Raw genomic sequence first — 18,926 nt, forward strand, 5'->3', positions numbered from 1 at the left:
ATGAGTTAAAAGCATATTAATGAGAATGTTCTGAGGATAAAAGGATGGTCCATGAAACAGCTGAATCCTCTGATCTCACCATTCTCCTACTGCTCACTAACCCTCTGGGCTGTTTTGATAGAAAGTTTGGAATTGATCTGTTATGTTATATCCAGTTATATGAACCATAATGCTGAATATGTATGTGTGCTGCCCATAATGTATCAGTCAGTACTTCAAAAGAGGACATTTTCTCTCATATGTAATTGGAAAATGTACAAGAAACCTGACATTTTGATCCTCAGCCCATATATTCTGAAGCATTAGACCTTTCCTTGATGCTGTTTTGGTACCGAATCAGATTTAAATGACACAATTCACAACATAGTTTGACGAGCAGGAATGAAGGTACAGTATTTTTCCATTCAAATGAATTTTTAAAATATTTTTGCCTATTAGGATTATTATAATTAACAAGCACTAAGATTTTTCAAACTAAAACTGGTCGTGACGTCAGGAAAATTATGTAACAGCTGTTAAGTACAAACAAAATAGAGTATTAGGTTAAGTCAGCGTGGCTTTGGTTTTTCAGATGCTAATGCTTTATGGTGAAGAATAAAAGGTCTTTGCACAAATTGGGACATTTAATAAACCGTGGTTTCTAAATCATTGATCAAATCATGATATTATACATTCTTTAACAACGCCTTTTTCAGCTTCAATAAATTAAGACTGTCCTTGTAACACCTGAAAAACAGACACTAAAACTAATGAAAAACTAAAGTAAAACTGGTCAGTTTTTTTGCTCTGTGGGCACATTCTTCTCATTTGTATTTATTTATTTATTTTTTGTCTTTTTGTTTTATTGCTATAGTTGTTATTCATAAAACTTAATAAAAATTTAAGTGACAAAAACACCTAGTCGTTTAGCTCAGATTTAACTCATATGGTTGATGTTTTTCCCTCGGTAACTATGTACACTTATTAGTGCTTCTCCTTTGTGGTGTTCCTCAGGGTTTATCCTCAGGCCACATAGTTTTATTTACATTCTTAGACACTATGGATGAATAAAACGTAACTCAGCAGCAATACAACCAAAATGATAAAGAAGTCAATTATAAAATAATTCTGTAGCATGTGATGAAAGATACTTTAAAAAGAGGATGAAAAATAGCAACACTAGTCACATTCCATTGGACATCTGCACAAAACTTCAACGATATTTACTAAATGTCGAAAAAACAGAAGTGCGTAATGTTGGTTTTTCCATTAAATCACAAATGCGATGATTTGTTTATTTATTATCGCAAGATGACACGAGCAGTCATTACATAAACATGGTGACGAACATAAACATCGTGTAGATTTACAGATATTTATTATTATTATTATTATATATTACCCCTCTATCCTGTACTAAATTCAAAAATGATTCCGTTTCCTGGTGTGTATGACAGTGCAGTGTGACAGAGAAGACTTCCATTCTTTCATTTTTTTCCTTCCCACAATCCCACCCAACCCAAAAAAAAGACAATTCTTGATGTAATTCCAATATTGACATGTGAACAGTACAACATACATACAACAAATACATCAATAAGAGAAAATATTGAAATTAAAAAAATTAAATAGAATTTAAAATTAAGAGAGAAGAAAAAGGGAGGGAAATCTAAGTTTTTCAAGTCTAAAGGACAGATACTCTAGTTTTATTGTATATGTGTCATGCTGCTGCTACACTGTAATTTCAGAGTTTGGGATAAATAAAGAATAAATATACACGGTGGTATAACGGTGTGATATACATGGTCATTTAGTTGTTTTGAGTGTAGTTTCGTGTTAGTGATTCCATGGTTGTGCATGTCTTCCTCCAGTGAGCTGGACTACCATGATGCTGCTACTGTGAACGCCCGCTGCCAGGGCATCTGCGACCAGTGGGATAACCTGGGCACCCTGACCCAGAAGAGGAGGGACTCACTGGAGGTACAGACGGACACACATACCACTATTAAAAAAAACACACACCTTCAGACACCTTCATTTTTGCTTCATAACTGTGTCTTGTCTCTTAGCGTGTGGAGAAGCTGTGGGAGACTATCGATCAGTTGTACCTAGAGTTCGCCAAGAGGGCAGCGCCGTTCAACAACTGGATGGATGGAGCCATGGAGGACCTGCAGGACATGTTCATTGTCCACAGCATCGAGGAGATTCAGGTGCATACCTTAACTTAAGTTCTTTTGATGATTGTCCAGTAAATTAGACTGAGACAAACTTTATCGATCCACAAGGGAAATTACTTGGACACAATACAGTCACGGAAAAAATTATTAGACCACCCTTGTTTTCTTCAGTTTCTTGTTCATTTTAATGCCTGGTTCAATTAACGGTACATTTGTTTGGACAAATATAATGATAAGAACAAAAATAGCTCATAGTAGTTTAATTTCAGAGCTGATATCTATCCATTTTCCATGTTTTCTTGATAATAACCAAAATCACTTCAGTTCTTCCATCAGGATCTATGGCATTGTACTGACAAAAACAGTGCTTTTAGGCATTCCATGTTTTCTTTTCTGTCTGTTTTAGTCACATGATACACACAGGAGTTAGTATTTGATTGCATAACCATTGTTTTTGATGATCTAATAATTTTTTCCATGTCAACTCTGATATCTTACAGAAAGCACAAATTTAAGATTTAAAATTTAATTTAAGAGCTGATATCTAGCCATTTTCCATGGTGGTCTATAGGGCTGTGTATTGGCAAGAATCTGGCGATACGATACAAATCACAATACTAGGATCACGATACGATATATCACGATATATCATGATACTGTTAAAAAGGCAATTTTTTGTTTGTTTCTTTTTTTAAATGATTATTTCCTGGAAGAATTGAATAACACCAGAAATCTGCACAAATACTAAACACATTTTTATTTGATCACAACAGGATCTAATGTTATATCACAAAATGTTCCTGTGTTCAAACTGAAATTCTGTTTTACAGACATTACAGTTTAAGATCCTGTTCAAATGTTCATATTCTATTAGTTCAGAACTAACATCAGAACAGTATTTTTTGTGCAATCCCAACAAAGGAACTAAAGTCTGCCTCTCAGACAGTAAAAAGTGCTTTTAGCATGCTTCAAATAACCATTATTTAATAAAAGTGTTAAATAATAATACGATATAAATACAGAAAACCAAAAAAAAACAAAAATGAACCTCCGCTATACCTGCATTTGAATAAATACCTAAAAATATCGATACAGTACTTTTTAATATCGATACAGTATTGTGAAATCAAATATCATGATATATTGCAGAACCGATATTTTCTAACACCCCTAGTTGTCTAATCATTTTTTCCGTGACTGTAGATGTCCAGTTTGTACCAAAGTAATGCACATGTATGTACTGTTTAGTTCACAATCGACTGATACGACTAAACTGAAACAGAAAAGTGTGAAACAGTGAAAAGTGCACGTCAGCGTTCGACATTTGCTAATGTTCTGCCGCTGTGTCTCGTGTGCAGAGCTTGATCACAGCTCATGACCAGTTCAAGGCCACTCTGCCCGAGGCCGACAAGGAGCGCATGGCCACTCTGGGAATCCATAATGAGATCCTGAAGATCGCCCAGACCTACGGCATCAAGCTGTCTGGAATCAACCCCTACACCAACCTCTCGCCCCAGGACATCAGCACTAAGTGGGACACTGTGAGTGCAGTCGAACACACAGCAGTCATCACGTGTGATTTAGAAGGAACACAAGTATTGAACAGAAGATTTAACAGTGAGAGGAACCACCTGTTGGATTCCCCTTTAATCCTGGTTTGAATAAACAGATGTTACGTAAACAGATAAATGTCAGCCTAAGTGAAACACTGCGCTGTATTTGGTCTAATAAGTACAGTGCATCCACAGTGACAGGGCAGAAATAGTACAGTACATCTGCGCTGACACTGGATCCTGCAGCCTGCAAACTCTCAGGGGAAATCAAAATAAATGCAGAAGACAGTCTGTCAATGCTGCATCAGTGTGACACACATCTGAGCACCGGGGTTAAAAATAGAACGGTTTCTGTGGGAATGGGTGAACAGCTAGTTAGTAAAACGCTGAACACACTGAAAACAGGAAAAATTCTTGGACTTTAACTTCCATTTCCAGAACTGTTTTCTCTTTTTATTCAAGCTAAATGACTGGAAAGTTTCTTTAACCCATAAAGACCCAAACATCCACCAGCGACCAAAACCACTTCTCTGAAAAACTGTTTACATCAGAACTCACTAGTAAAAAAGTTCACGTAAAACATTTTTTTTTGTGTGTGTTAAAATTCCGATGTTGCAAATGTTGGCCTTTCTATAAACGTTTTCTAATGTGATAGATCAAAGTGTGCATAATTCTACATAACATTAGAAAATACTGGAAATACAATTATTGAGGCAGTTGGGACCAAGTGAGAATCCTCTATACAGGAATCAGAGACATCAGGAAAGGTGCTTTTTGGAAAGTTGTTTTTTTTTTATTTATTTTATTTTTTTATTAGGTTTATTATGATCTGTTAATTGAAAATAATAAGGCAGTTATAATGTGGAGTTTTTCTCATATTCTCTATATTACAAACTTGAAGTTTTATAATTTAAGTTACAAATTATAGGTATATTCGCATTTGGCCCCAAAAACCTGCTCATTTTATCTTTAAGAAATGATACAGAACAGTAACACTAATTAATCTTTGTTCACAGATGTGTAAGAAATCTAATTCAATTTATCAAATCACAAAACAAGCAACGTTACTTCCAGTTATAGCATCACTTTTGGACTCTCTGAAGAGTCCAAAAGTGATGCTATAACTGTTGACTCTTTATTCAAATGACTGCAAATATTTATTTTTTTGCAGACTACAGAATCAGATCAGTGCAATAATAATAACTTTCATAGACATGCACACTTACATAGTGGTTGCTTGGATCAAATTAAGTCCCATTTCCAGTCTGCACTCTACAGTGAACTCATGTTGTTTGCAGGTGAAGCACCTTGTGCCCCTCAGAGACCAAATGCTCCAGGAGGAGGTGGCCAGACAGCAGGCCAACGAGAGGCTGAGGCGCCAGTTTGCTGCCCAGGCCAACATCATCGGACCCTGGATTCAAACTAAGATGGAGGTACAGTCCTACCAGAGCGGTGTTTTAGAAGAACCTCATTCAATTTGATTATTCAAAACATGACAATGCTGTAAGAATATGGTAGTTTTTTTTTAAATTTGTGGCCTTTTAATACAAACTCTCATGCTGGAGTTGAAAAGTCAAGTGGCTAAAGATAGACTCCAGCTGGGTTATCTAGGGATCAGGAGGTTCATTAGATTAATACTATTGTTTAAAATCAGGTATCGCAACACCAAAACTGTTTCTTTTTAATACTTAATTTTTCATAGATTTTACATTTTTTAACAGACAATAAAATGAAAATGCAAAGACATAAGAAGCAACAGACGTCAACAAGCACAGACAGGGCAGTACCAAAACTTAAAGTACAACGGTACAGACGTGGGTCAGTAACAGTAGTATCCCATCATAAGAGGGTTGAGTTAGCGTGGGTATTGTCCTGTTTCAGTCCATGTCAGATCATTCAGATATGTTCTCATGTTGCATCAGATCATGTCCAGGTGTGCAGAATGGTACATCTGCGACATCACTTTGTATTCATTAAGGAGTTTCATACAATTTGCGATTACATGTAATTGAGGACATACGTCCACCCACAAGAAGATGGTTAGAACAATTTAAACTGAAACGTTATTTTCCCTCAGCATCAATAATTCACAGTGTAGATGTAGATAGTTAACCTACAGTCGCCAAAAAAATTATTAGACCACTGTTGTTTTTTTTTAATTTCTTGTTCATTTTAATGCCTGGTACAACTAAAGGTGCATTAGTTTGGACAAATATAATGATAACAATAAAAATAGTTCATAGTAGTTTAATTTCAGAGCTGATATCTATCCATTTTCCATGTTTTCTTGATAATAACCAAAATCACTTCAGTTCTTCCATCAATATCTATGGCATTGTACTGACAAAAACAGTGCTTTTACACATTCCATGTTTTCTTTTCTGTCTGTTTTAGTCACATGATACACACAGGAGTTAGTACTGGATTACATAACCATTGTTTCTGATGACTTTTGATGGTCTAGTCATTTTTTCCGCGGCTGTAGAGCGCTCCCATAATCAGATTGTGCTGAATATTGAATTGGCAGTGATGAATCTGTCTTTGATGGAACTTCTGTTTGTCTGTGTTCACACCTCCAGGAGATTAGCCATGTGTCCGTGGACATCGCCGGATCCCTGGAGGAACAGATGAACAGCCTAAAGCAATATGAACAGAACATCATTAACTACAAATCCAACATTGACAAGCTGGAGGGAGACCACCAGCTCAGCCAGGAGTCCCTCATCTTTGACAATAAGCACACCAACTACACCATGGAGGTGCAGAGCAGAGGACCGTCACATCTGTCTGGAGTTCCCTTTAACATGTTCAGTAGTGATTATGTTTTTCTTACTTCTGACTTGTCGTTTCTTTTCCTCCCAGCACATCCGTGTGGGCTGGGAGCAGTTGCTCACCACCATTGCCAGAACCATCAACGAGGTTGAGAACCAGATCCTGACCCGCGACGCCAAGGGCATCAGCCAGGAACAGCTCAATGAGTTCAGAGCTTCCTTCAACCACTTCGACAGGGTGAGGCGTTCACCAAACAAAAAACATTTTACAGATATTCTGTGACCCAATACTTAGTGCATTCAAGGACAAAAACATCCATCCTACATGACAGAAGTTAGACTTTTCTCCACAACAGCAGGTGGTGCTAGGGGTCATGCTGAGGTCTCCCATTCACAATCTGAAATGTTTAACAGTTTACTGACATGTCTTTTTAGATTACACTAAGTTATAATATTGAAAACAGTCTGTTGGATATTATCTAATTCTACTCTAAATCTGATCTGTTTTCCTTTGCAGAAGAGAAACGGCATGATGGACCCAGACGACTTCCGTGCCTGCCTTATCTCCATGGGTTACGATCTGGTCAGTGCAAAGAAGCTTTTTATCTGCATGAGCAAAAAGAAATTGTTTTAGCTTTAAATAGTCAGTATTTATAAATGGTACAAGAAGCATTAAGTAGCATTTTCCTGTGTCTAGTAATTATTTACTAATAGTTTTCATGATAATTAAGATAGAATTATTTATCTTAAATTAGCATCAGCTAATGCACTAACCAATGTTAACTAACAGTAACCTGAAATATCTGTACATTAATGTTTATTAATCAATGTTAATCCCTCTTTTGTGATGATTTTATAATGATGCCCTCGTTTCCTGTGGGGCAGGGTGAGGTGGAGTTTGCACGCATCATGACTCTGGTGGACCCCAACAATACAGGAGTTGTGACCTTCCAGGCCTTCATTGACTTCATGACCCGTGAGACCGCTGAGACTGACACCGCAGAACAGGTCATGGCATCCTTCAAGATTCTGGCTTCAGACAAGGTCAGTTCACATGACAGCTGATACATTATGGCCCCATTCACCCATAACACATGTTCCATATATGTTCAAATATCTGCTGCTGTTTCCATCCAGTATTCACCTCATAACTGTTACTGTATTACACCACCACTGTAAATACATTTTATATTCTATCGTAGTTTATTCTTTATTCCTCTTATTTATTATTCTTGTTCTATTTTATTTTTTCTACCTCTTTTTAATTACAAGGTGAGAGAAACAGCATCTCAAATCGCTGTATGTCCTGTGCATCTAGTGAATTGACAACAAAAAATCTTTGAATCTCTGAATTGAATCAATTGTCCATTGATGTTTGGTTTATTACAGAAACTAACCTCTGACAAACAAAAGTTTATACTTTTTTATAAATGTATAAATTTTTAAGTGTAATTGCCATCGCCAAAATGAAAACCATAATGCTAAAGACAACCTTACCACCACTAAGCTGAAGCGGAAACTTGTTTTTTCAGTTCCTTTTACAAAAAAAATCATCTCACCATGATTTGATCCTAGAACAGAATGTGAGTTAGTCACACAACTTATTTTACCAAAAACCTAGTCCTAAAATTCTGAGCCAATGCTTATACAATGCAATAAAGATAACAACTTGACCAATGAATGATGCAGATACTGATCATTTTTATTTGTTTACCTTTTTTTTTGTCCCAAACTCCTAACATGCTAACTGTTAGCAGGCTTCACTCACAGTTTACATCCATGAACCTGAACTGTTTAGTGTCCGTACTTAATTAACACAGAGACCAGTTAAGAGTCAGATAAGACATAAGTTACTTAGTATAGTCTAGTTCATGGGTGTCAGACTAATTTACATTCAGGTTCCACATTCAGCCCAATTTGATCTCATGTAGGCGGGACAAATAAAATAGTAGCCTGGTAACTTATAAATAATGACTACATTTTTTTCCTTTTTGTTTTAGTGGGAAAAAAAATGAAAATTACATTGTGAATAGCATGAACATCCATGAACAACCTGAAATTTCCTAAAAAAGATATGCAAGTTTTTAACAATATTATGCATTTGCTTATAATATACACAGATCACAGTGGATCTACAAAGACACAAAACATTTCTAAACTGTTGCATTGTGTGGTTTCCAATCACGACAATTATTTAATGTAAAAATGCCAAAATTTTTACTTTCCTGAATCTCAGGAGGATTTAGCGTTTAACTTTATGGTCGACATAACTTATAAAGACTCGGTGACTCTCGACTGTCAAAGTGTTCTGTGTAACTTCTGTACTTTGCAAATGTATCTGGGCCAGATTGAACCCTTTGGAGGGCCGGTTTTGACACCCCTGGTCTTGCTGCTCTCAGATTCCTGTTATCACTCATGAAACCATGTCATTAGAGACGGAACATTTTGTACGACAACAGGTAAACATCAGCCGCTGCCACTAGCAAATGTCATTTTAATTACAGACAAGAGGACGGCAACCCAAAAGGCCACCAGATTAGAGTGTTCCTACGCAGTTCAGACTCTGCAGACACCTCCTGCCTTTCTACTGTAAACCCCATGTTACCTCCTCCTGTTTTCTGCAGAGTTATATCACAGTGGAGGAGCTGCGCAGGGAGCTGCCGCCAGAACAGGCCGAATACTGCATCAGCCGCATGACCAGGTACATCGGACCCGAGAGCCCCCCCGGCGCCCTGGACTACATCTCCTTCTCCAGCGCCCTCTATGGAGAGAGCGACTTATAAGCCCAGCCGCTTCTGATCTCCACCTCTCGTCCCTTCCTCCCAGCTTCCCCCCCTATTTCTCCTGTGTGGAGAGATCCATTTAAACCCTTCCACTGTCCTTCTACATGCTTTGTTCTTATCATTTTTTCCTCTTTCAAATCTTATCTTTCTTTCCCATCTCCCTTCTCTTCCTATCCCTACTTAAGCCCACAAACACTGCCTGAGAGGGGAGAGTAGAAGGCTTTGCTCAAATCTTAGAGGTTTAGTTTGGACTGGACAGCTCTCTCTTGTTCCTGTTAACGCCTTAAAACCAAGAAGATACCAGGTATTGCCTTGAACTTATGTAAGTAACGTACATATGCCTGCCTAAGGGGTGATCAGACGAAAGGAGGTCACGAAGGAAAACAAAGGAGCTCTTACTAGAAGTTCTTTTGAGCAAAGCCTCCTGCTCTCCAATCCTCTATCGGATAACATACTTTTTGTAGAAGGGTAATTAAAGAAGAAAACGTGATAAAAAAAGCTGGTTGGTCAGTTGGCTTGGTTGTGTATTTGTGTAGATGCATGCAGTATTGAAGTTTAGGAATGCTGTCTTTGTGAGTCTTACGTGACTCTTCCTTAAAAATACAAAAACCCATCCAAACCGTGCAGTAAGCAGAGTCAGGTGCTATAATGTTATAAAGACAGACTACCAGAAAATTCAAGTGTACGAAAGGAGGAACGTCAGCGCACTGTAAACACTTAAGTTCAGCACTATGCAGATTTAAACCTGGAGATCTTAAAGCCTTCTGAAGCTCAGGTTCAAATGGAGGATGAATGAGAGAGCGCTGAATATTAACACAAACAGAGAGAGCAGTACAGAGCAAAGGATTCTGGGTAAATGAAGAAAACAAGAGGGCCATGGCTGTTGGAGTTGATGCTAGAATGGGTCGCCCACGGGGGGATCCAGACGCTCAAATATGAGCATTGAAGGCAAACTCTGATTAGCGTCTCTGTTTAACACTAGTATATGTTTATAAAGCAGCACAACACACATTATAGTGAAGAATTTACTCTGTACTGTCTTAGTATTTAGTCAAATACAGCCACAGAGCTAACCCAATTAGCCGTAGTAGTAGCTGTTTGTCTTAGCTTTAGCCGTAGCAGCTAACAGAACAGTGTAAGTCTGCTCCTGTGGTCGACCCATTCTAGCATCGACCAGCAGGTTCGGGACTCAGGAAGGAAGACAGAAAGACGAACTGTTAAGGCCAGACAGAACGATCCCACACACTTCTCTCCTCACTCTCCAAACACTTTTTTTTTTGATTTTAAAACAAAAACAAAAAACAAAAACTCAAATGTTTCGGGACATGAACAGAGAGAGGTGTTGAGCAGTGAGAAACCACAGGGCATCAGGAAAGTTATGACGATAAGAATTGAAAACTGTACGTGGGACCATAGCAGGCCTATGTCAGGTAAAGAAGGAAATAGGGTTCTGGTCCCATTTATTAAAAAAAAAAAAAAAGAAAAAAAGAAAAGGAAACTAAGTCCCCATTCTCCTCCTCCCCTCATCTTCAACTCACTCTGCCCATCATCACCCATGCCAACTCTCTTTCACAACAAAATTTTACAAACCACAACTTGGAATAAAAAAGGGAAATTATATTACTATACAGCAGTTGTTTGTGTTGTTTTTTTATTTCTGTAAGTGCTATACAAACAGGTGGTAAGTCAAAGGAAAAGGATAAAGCTTCAGTGTCTACTGCCGTGTTTCCACTACATGGTACTGGCTCAACTCGACTCGGCCTTTTTGCGTTTCCATTACGTAAAAGAACCTGGATTCTGGTACCCGGTACTAGTTTTTTAGTAATTGCTTTGCTGAGGTTGAAGAGATACTAAAATGTGACCTGCAAACACTGCAGACCACTGATTGGTCAGAGTTGTCTCTGTCATCAATGCATGACACGCCTTTTTTTTTTTATACTTTATTTTTGACAGATTTTACATTTTTTAACAAAAAACAAAACAAAAATGCAAAGCCTGAAGAAGCAACAAATGTCAACAAGTACAGACAGGGCAGTATCAAAGTACAACAGTAACGAAGTGGGTCAGTGAGTCACAATATTATCCCATCATGATAAAAGGGATGCGATAGCTTGAGTTTCAACACGACATTTAAAAAAAAAAACAGGTTTGGAAGTTAACAGTAAATATACCGGTAGATTAATCCATGGTAACGGCCCGCAAAATGACAATGTAGTCGGTCGAGGAGGTTCAAACACTTCTGTCCTTGGCTAATGAAAAGATTCAGTGTGAGCTTGACGGGACAACACGCAACGAGCGAGTTTATCAGCAACTCTGAGTAGATGTCAAGAAGAAGTTACGCTATGACGTCCAGGTACTCTAAAGCGGGTAGTATCCTGTAATGGAAACGGTCTCCAGGAATAGTACCTGGTACCTGAGTCGAGTCGAGTCGGTACCACGTAGTAAAAACGTGGCATAAGTACGGTACTGGTTGACCACATGGTTCCAGATCTAATTCAGTGTTCTATGATATTAATTGTAAAAGTCTATGCTGTTCCCCACCTTTAGAGCAGACAAACAGTTTACACTTTTGTACAGATGAAGTTTAGTGCTATGGTCACACTAATAAAGATATTTTTCTAAATGGGTATTCTCCACACTCAGAAAAACTTTAAACTGTAGACACCACTGACCTCAGACAATGAAACTGGATGTAGTGGACACACACCTGGACTGTGGGAGGTCACATGTCAGGGTCCACGCAAATCCAGCGCTCCTCGTCTCCTCAGTGGGTCCGACACCGACAGCCCATCCTCAGGTTGAGGTCAGGTCACAGTGGGAGGTCCTGCACAAGGAAGGCATGGGATTGTGGGTAAATGAAGATCAGAAGGTGCTCAGGAAATAAAAGGAGCATCACAGAAAATCTGGAGCAACTGTCTAAGTCACAGGTGTCAAACATACAAAACCGGCCCACCAAAGGGTCCGGTCCGGTCTGTGGGATGAATCTGAAATGCAAAAATTACACTGAAGATATTAATCAGTGGTGTCAAAATCATTTTAGTTCAGGTTCCACATCCAGACCAATTCAATCTGAAATGGGTCAAACTTGTAAAATACTATCATAATAACCTATAAATAATGACGACTCCAAATGTTTCTCTTTAGTGTAAAAAAAATTACATGAAATTGTTTACATTTACAAACTATTCTTTCAAAAAAAAAAAAGTGAATAACTTGAACAAATATGAACCTGAAATATCTACAGAGAAGTCAGTGTAATTTGACCAATATTCTGTCTGCTCTTAAATGTTTTGTGTCATTGTAGATCCTCTGTGATCTGTAAGTTCTGATGCACATTTGGGAACGATAAACTGACATAACATTGTTAAAATTGCACTTATTTTTCTTAAGACATTTAAAGTTGTTTATGTTAATCAGATGTTTAAAGAAACTTTGTAGATGTAAACATTTTCATGATGTAATTATACTTTTTTTACTGTTATTATTTTACCAGTCTGACCCACATGAGATCAAATTGGGCTGAATGTAGAACCTGAACTATGAGTTTGACAGCCCAGCCCTTTGTGTTTCTCTGCTTTCATTTGTCTTTTAACATCTTTATGTAAAGTTTTTGTTATCTGGTTTTAATTCATTCATTCATTCATTCACATACTGAACCTCTCAGTCCTGTAGGGGTTCGCATCTGCCTCATTTTGAGCCAGAAAAAAAAAAAAAATCTGTTGACAGATATGTAATGCATCCATATGACCAACAGGGTGCATCATTTCCCCTTTCAGAAATTAAACTTCTCAATGCTACCAATCTATTATTTTTATTATTATTTTTAACTCTACCAAAATTACTCTTTTAGGAATAAAAGAGAACATCATTGATATTTTCAGTTCTCTGTGCCAAAAAAAATGTCTTATTTACAATCAGCTTGGACCACATTTCCATATGAGGAAAATAAATGTTGTCCATCTTCACTCATTTTCAGAATCTCTTAACTCCTGAAAGCGTCACAGGGTGCTGTTGTCTATGCTGGCCACCTATGGGTGGAAGCTGGGTATATCCTGGACGTGTAGTTCATTTCAGAGCTGACACATATGGATGAACACCCATTAACTGTCATGTTCACACCTGTGGGTGATTTCGTTTGACCTATAAACCTGGACTGAACCCACGCAGACACAGGGAGAACATACAAACTCCACAAAGAACACTCTTGTACCGCTTTAACTGCACATTTTCATTTATAAACCGGATTCAAAAGCAGGGAAAGTCATCATCCCTCACCCTGTCAGGACTGCAGGTAAGTCAGTTACAACATCTTTGGCATGACCTCTGTTTTTTTTTAAACCCATAAAGACCCAAACAGCCACTGGTGACGGACCCCCCCCCCCCCCCGTATTAACAATGATGCAGTCCAGGATATCATCAGTACCAGTTGTAATCTATTACATCAATTATCATATGTAAAATAATAAATGCCATGATTTACCAAGTAATTTTTATGTCAGTAACAAACAAACTCCAGCATCATAAAACTTCTTAAGAAAAATAAGTGCAATTTTCACAACATTATTTCTCAGTTTATCATTTACACATGCACATTAAAACTTCCAGATCACAGTGGATCTACAAATACACAAACATTTAAAGGTGCAGGAGACTTTTGTCACCAATTTTTCATCAGATCTGTAAAATCTCAGTCATATCCTCAGTATCATGAATCTGTAAGTCTTTCTGTGATTACTCACCTGAATCTCTTTCAACACGGTGAACAATTTCGAAGTGTACTCCACCATAAACAAGCCACGTGTTTACAATCAGAGCCAGTAGGTAACTCAGGCATCTTTGGAATTTTGTCACGACATGCACTGTGGGAAGCAGAGGTTCGCGCAGCCGCCTGGCAGCGGTAGCGGCAACAAACACAACACGGAAACGGCTGGAGCTCAGCTTCCCTTCAGCCGTTTCCGCGTTTCAGCCGTTTCCACGTCATGTTTGTTGCATCATATGAAATCATATGGTTGTACTGCCTCTACCACTGCCAGGAGGCTGCGCGAACCTCCGCTTCCCACAATGCACGTCACGGCAAAATTCCGAAGATGCCCGAGTTACCTCCCGGCCCTGATTGTAAACACATGGTTTGTTTATGGTGGATGGCACTTCAAAATTGTTCACCATGATGCAAGAGATTCAGGTGAGTAATCACAGAAAGACTTAAGGATTCGTGATACTGAGGATATGACTGAGGTTTTACAGATCTGATGAAAAATTTGTGACGAAAGTCTCCCGCAGCTTTAATAACAGGCAGATTATTAGTATTTAAATCTCCTCCTTTATCCTTAAAGTTAAAGCTGCTTTATTCTTGGTTTAAAGGGGTCACATGGTTAAAATTCCAGTTTGGTACCTTATAGCAATGTGGAGATGTGAACAAGTGATTTAAAGAAATGTAAAGCCCCTCCCATCCACTCCAGCTTGAAACTGTTTAAATTGTATGATTAAACCGGGTAATAGGGTTAAAATTCCAGCCTTTGTAGCTGAAGAATTGTAGCTGAAACGGCCTTAAAACCACAGACTAAAGTATGTGTTAGTATGCAAGTCTGCTGAATGTTTGTAGTACAACGGGATGAAGTAGAATGTGAGGAGTTGTCCTTGTTAAAGATTTTCTAAAACACTAAATAATAACTTTCATGGTTGTTGGGCTCAGGTGCCGCTCTGTGTTCCAGCATTTTCCTTACATTAAGCTGAGGCACACAAGTGAGGCAAAAACAGCTTTTTTAATAAAAATTTCATCTAAACTTGGAAAATTATTACTATTATTGTCATATTAAATCCAACTGTAGTTTGAAAAAATTTTAAAATGTCATAGGCAAAAGTCATTTAAGATACCAAACTACAACCCTTAGAAACAGAAAAGACATTGTCACTTTTAATACATTCTTTTCAATTAATATGGCTAATTTTGACATCCCCAAAATGGTTCAGATGTTGTAATCTATACCTTAGAAGAAAAACCCTGAAGTCACTTCATGTATTATGAATAACTATAAATGAAAAAAAAAACAAAAACAGAACGAAATTAAATAATTAGAAGCTGTTTTATAAAATAGGAAACTTTTTTCTGCATTAGTCAGCTAAATAGATCTAAGATAGGCCTGTATTGGCTGTCATCTAAATAGTCTAATCACTAAAGTATTGATGAGAAACAGGAAAAAAAACCCTGATCTGCCTCCATGAGAGAGGACTATGAATATACTGAACACATGCCTGTTTTCCTCAACATATCTACTTCATAAAGGTGCTCCAGATTTTGCTTTTTGCATTAGCTTTTGTGCTTTGTAATTCAAGTGTTTGAAGGAACCAGTACTGGTGAATGAAAGGATGCAGTTAACAGTACTTCATTTCCTATTTGGTTCAAAACTGATAGTAAATGAGTCATAAATAAAACGTCTGTCATATTTTTGCTTAGAGAACTGAAAATGTGAAGGATGTACATGTTCTATGAATCACACTCAGACTGTTTTTGTCTGGAAGTGTTATTTTGGTGACGTTAGAAAGTAGAGTAATGGCACTGAGGAGTTTAATGTTTGAGAAGGAAAATGCTGCACCCTACTGGGCATATGGGTACACTGCACATCTATCAACAAGTGACTGGGTTTTTCCTGGTTCAAAATGATGCAGATGTGTTACCATCCAGACCTTGACCTGGTTTGAAGGTAACATTTATACAAGCAATCTACTTTATTATCATTATTCATTATTATTCTATTTATTGGTAAAGTTTATACTGATCAGCTCTAATAATGACACAATTGAATAAAATAACTATTATACAAATTTTAAATTTTTTACTATTAACTACTTATACATTATTTTATTTATTATTTTTAAATCAGTATTGTAAATCATCTGTTTAACTCTTTAAGTGCCAGACAGTTAAGGGGCTAATAAGCCTTAAAAGTGCCACAGAATTTGGCCATTTTTCAGTATTTCGCGTCGTTTTTATATTTGAAGAATCCTGCAGTAAACCGCTCGGTAACATCCGACCGATTGCTAATTAGATTCAAAATGCACCGGACGCAGCCGATTCATTATTGATCGTAATTTGCATAATTCATAATAATAATAATAATAATAATCTTTATTTATATAGCACTTTTCATACATTAAAAACTGTAGCACAAAGTGCTTTACATATCAGTTTAAAAATCAGTACCGCCCCCCACCCACACCCACCCACTCACCCGCGCACACACACACACACACACACACACACACACACACACACACACACATATACATGCAAACCCACAAGCTCACACATACTTAAGAAGACTGACTGAGCACGGGTAGACCAGAACAAAAATGTACAAGTAAAAGTAAAAGATCAATTTAGGAGGCGCTGTCTCAGGGAGCCATCCGCACCAGGAGGCAGCCGCCGACCCCGGCGACCAGGCACCAGCAACACAGCCCCGCATCCCAACTAGTGGGAGAGGGCCAACTGGGACCCCCACCCACCGGAAAGGAGCGGACCCCAGTGAGAGAAGGCGCCACAGCCCCCGGAGTCCACAGCCGCCCCCCGGCATGGAGGGCTCCCTCTGATGAAACACCGGAGAATAAGAAACATTAAAAAGATATAAAAATATTATTCGGTCACGTGACCTCAAATTCCCATCTGCTTGGTCTCAAAAGGGGGACGCAGAAAGAACGTCATCGAAATGTGAGAAAGAAATGGGGGTGGATGGTTTGTTTGTACACAAATATGGCGTGTTCTCCAAAGCCGATCTGATCGGCCCGTGGCACTTTACAGGTTGTTTTCGTAAAGCCGATTTAATCGGCCCATGGCACTGAAAGTGTTAATAACCTACAAGCATATGCAAAACTGCTTTTTATCTAGACAAAATCCACATGTAGAGAATAGTAAATAAACACTAGAATGTGGTCTTCACACTGGAATCAGAATTAAAAGATAAACCTTTTTTTGGGGGGGGGGGGGTGAAGCAAAAATTGTTTAGTTTCCCTCAAATGTATTTCCTTATCTCCACTTTATTTTTAAATCTTTTTTTTTTTATTTTGCATATGACTTACTGACAGCACAGAATTCAGAGTTAACAGCTTTTTTTTCTTTCCTTGCTTTTTTTCATTGAATTCTCACAAGTCCTGAACACTGATTCCAACACAGGTGTCAAACATGCGGCCCGGCGGCCAAATCTGGCCCGCCAAAGGTTCCATTCCAGCCCACAGGATGAAAGTGCAAAAATTAACCTGAATAGTCCAGGTTGTCAAAATCATTTTGGTTCAGGTTCCACATACAGACCAATGTGATCTCACGTGAAAATAACACCACAATAACCCATAAATAATGACAGCTACAAATTTTCTTTGTGAAAAATTATGTGGAAAAAATTTAAGTGAAAAAAATAACATTACACTGTGAAAATATTTATATTTACAAAACTATTCTTTCACAATAAATACATAAATAAAAACAACCCGAAATGGGCAATTTTATTTAACAATATTCTGCCTGTTACTAAATCTTTTGTGCATTTATGGATCCACTGTGATCTGGAGTTGTGTTAATCCTTAATAGGTAACCATGGTGCCCCCCACAGCTACAGGTAACCTGGGGTCCAGCTAGACCCCAGGTTACCTACGGTGATAAAAACATCTAAAAATGTTATTTTTTAGTCAGTTACAATATTTTATTGCTTATAGTATGAAAGGATAGCAATGAAACAAAAAAAATAACAAAATTGTGCTTTATTTTCCAAATAAATTCTCCTTTACTGCGTGAAGTATTTCCTTCACTAAAGTTAACAGAAATTTTCAAAAAAGTTTTACATGTTACAAATAAACACACTACATTGCTAAAACACATTTGCAATACAGTTTCAATAAAGTTTCTCTAAAAACTAAACTATAACTAAAAACTAAACTAACTACACAATTGGGTAGTATGAATAGGTGCTCACAAACAGTCTTCACAGAAGGAAAACTGACGTCATAAACACTATCAATCGATAAATGGTCATCATCTGATTCAGATTCTACTTCTAAATCTGCAAGCTCTATCCTAATATCTTCATCACTTAGAGTTTTCCTCTTAGCCATGGCCTCACACGATGTTAAAATTACTCAAAAAAGATTAAAGCACTGAAGGTTAGCGTTATTAGAAATTTATAATATCAATTATTGATCATATTCTGAAATACCTGGAATGGAAAAACAATAAATCAATATACGTTAAAGGTAACCTGGGGTCACGGGCGACCCCAAAATGTCTGTATTGCCTATATTATTCTACGAGTTAATTTTTTGGTTCCATTTTACTTTTCAGATCCCTATACTAGGACAGTAAATGAAGTAACACGCACGAGCTTCAAATAAAAACATAGAAAACATAAAAAATTAAAAACGTGGGGTCTGCTGGGACCCCTGGTTACCTATTAAGGGTTAATAATAAGAGATGTAATATTGTAGAAATTGTTAAAATTTTAGCTCCAAACTCCAAAATTTTAACAATATTCTGCCTGTTACCAAATGTTTATGTAACATTGTGAGTAAATGTACATGTATAAATAATAAGTCAAGGTATAACATTGTTCAAATTGCACTAATTTTTCAAAAGAAATTTCTGTTTTTTCAGGTTGTTTACATCTTTTTTGTAAAATGTAA

At 37.5% G+C, this 18,926-nt stretch overlaps 1 protein-coding gene across 1 annotated transcript in view; it reads left to right on the top strand.

The window, feature by feature from the left end:
• actn3b (actinin alpha 3b) overlaps window positions 1-10,889 on the top strand; it is a 67,474-nt gene extending 56,585 nt beyond the window's left edge. Inside the window, exons 13-21 of the mRNA XM_030161820.1 lie at window positions 1,851-1,959; window positions 2,049-2,189; window positions 3,515-3,697; window positions 5,008-5,142; window positions 6,289-6,468; window positions 6,572-6,718; window positions 6,998-7,063; window positions 7,366-7,524; window positions 9,105-10,889. Coding sequence (XP_030017680.1) covers window positions 1,851-1,959; window positions 2,049-2,189; window positions 3,515-3,697; window positions 5,008-5,142; window positions 6,289-6,468; window positions 6,572-6,718; window positions 6,998-7,063; window positions 7,366-7,524; window positions 9,105-9,263 — 1,279 coding nt within the window. The 3' untranslated portion in view covers window positions 9,264-10,889. The remainder of the gene's footprint in view (window positions 1-1,850; window positions 1,960-2,048; window positions 2,190-3,514; window positions 3,698-5,007; window positions 5,143-6,288; window positions 6,469-6,571; window positions 6,719-6,997; window positions 7,064-7,365; window positions 7,525-9,104) is intronic.
• The last annotated feature ends 8,037 nt before the right edge of the window (window positions 10,890-18,926 follow it).

This window comes from Sphaeramia orbicularis, chromosome 18 (genome assembly GCF_902148855.1).
Source record: "Sphaeramia orbicularis chromosome 18, fSphaOr1.1, whole genome shotgun sequence".
In the NCBI taxonomy this organism is placed as follows: domain Eukaryota; kingdom Metazoa; phylum Chordata; class Actinopteri; order Kurtiformes; family Apogonidae; genus Sphaeramia; species Sphaeramia orbicularis.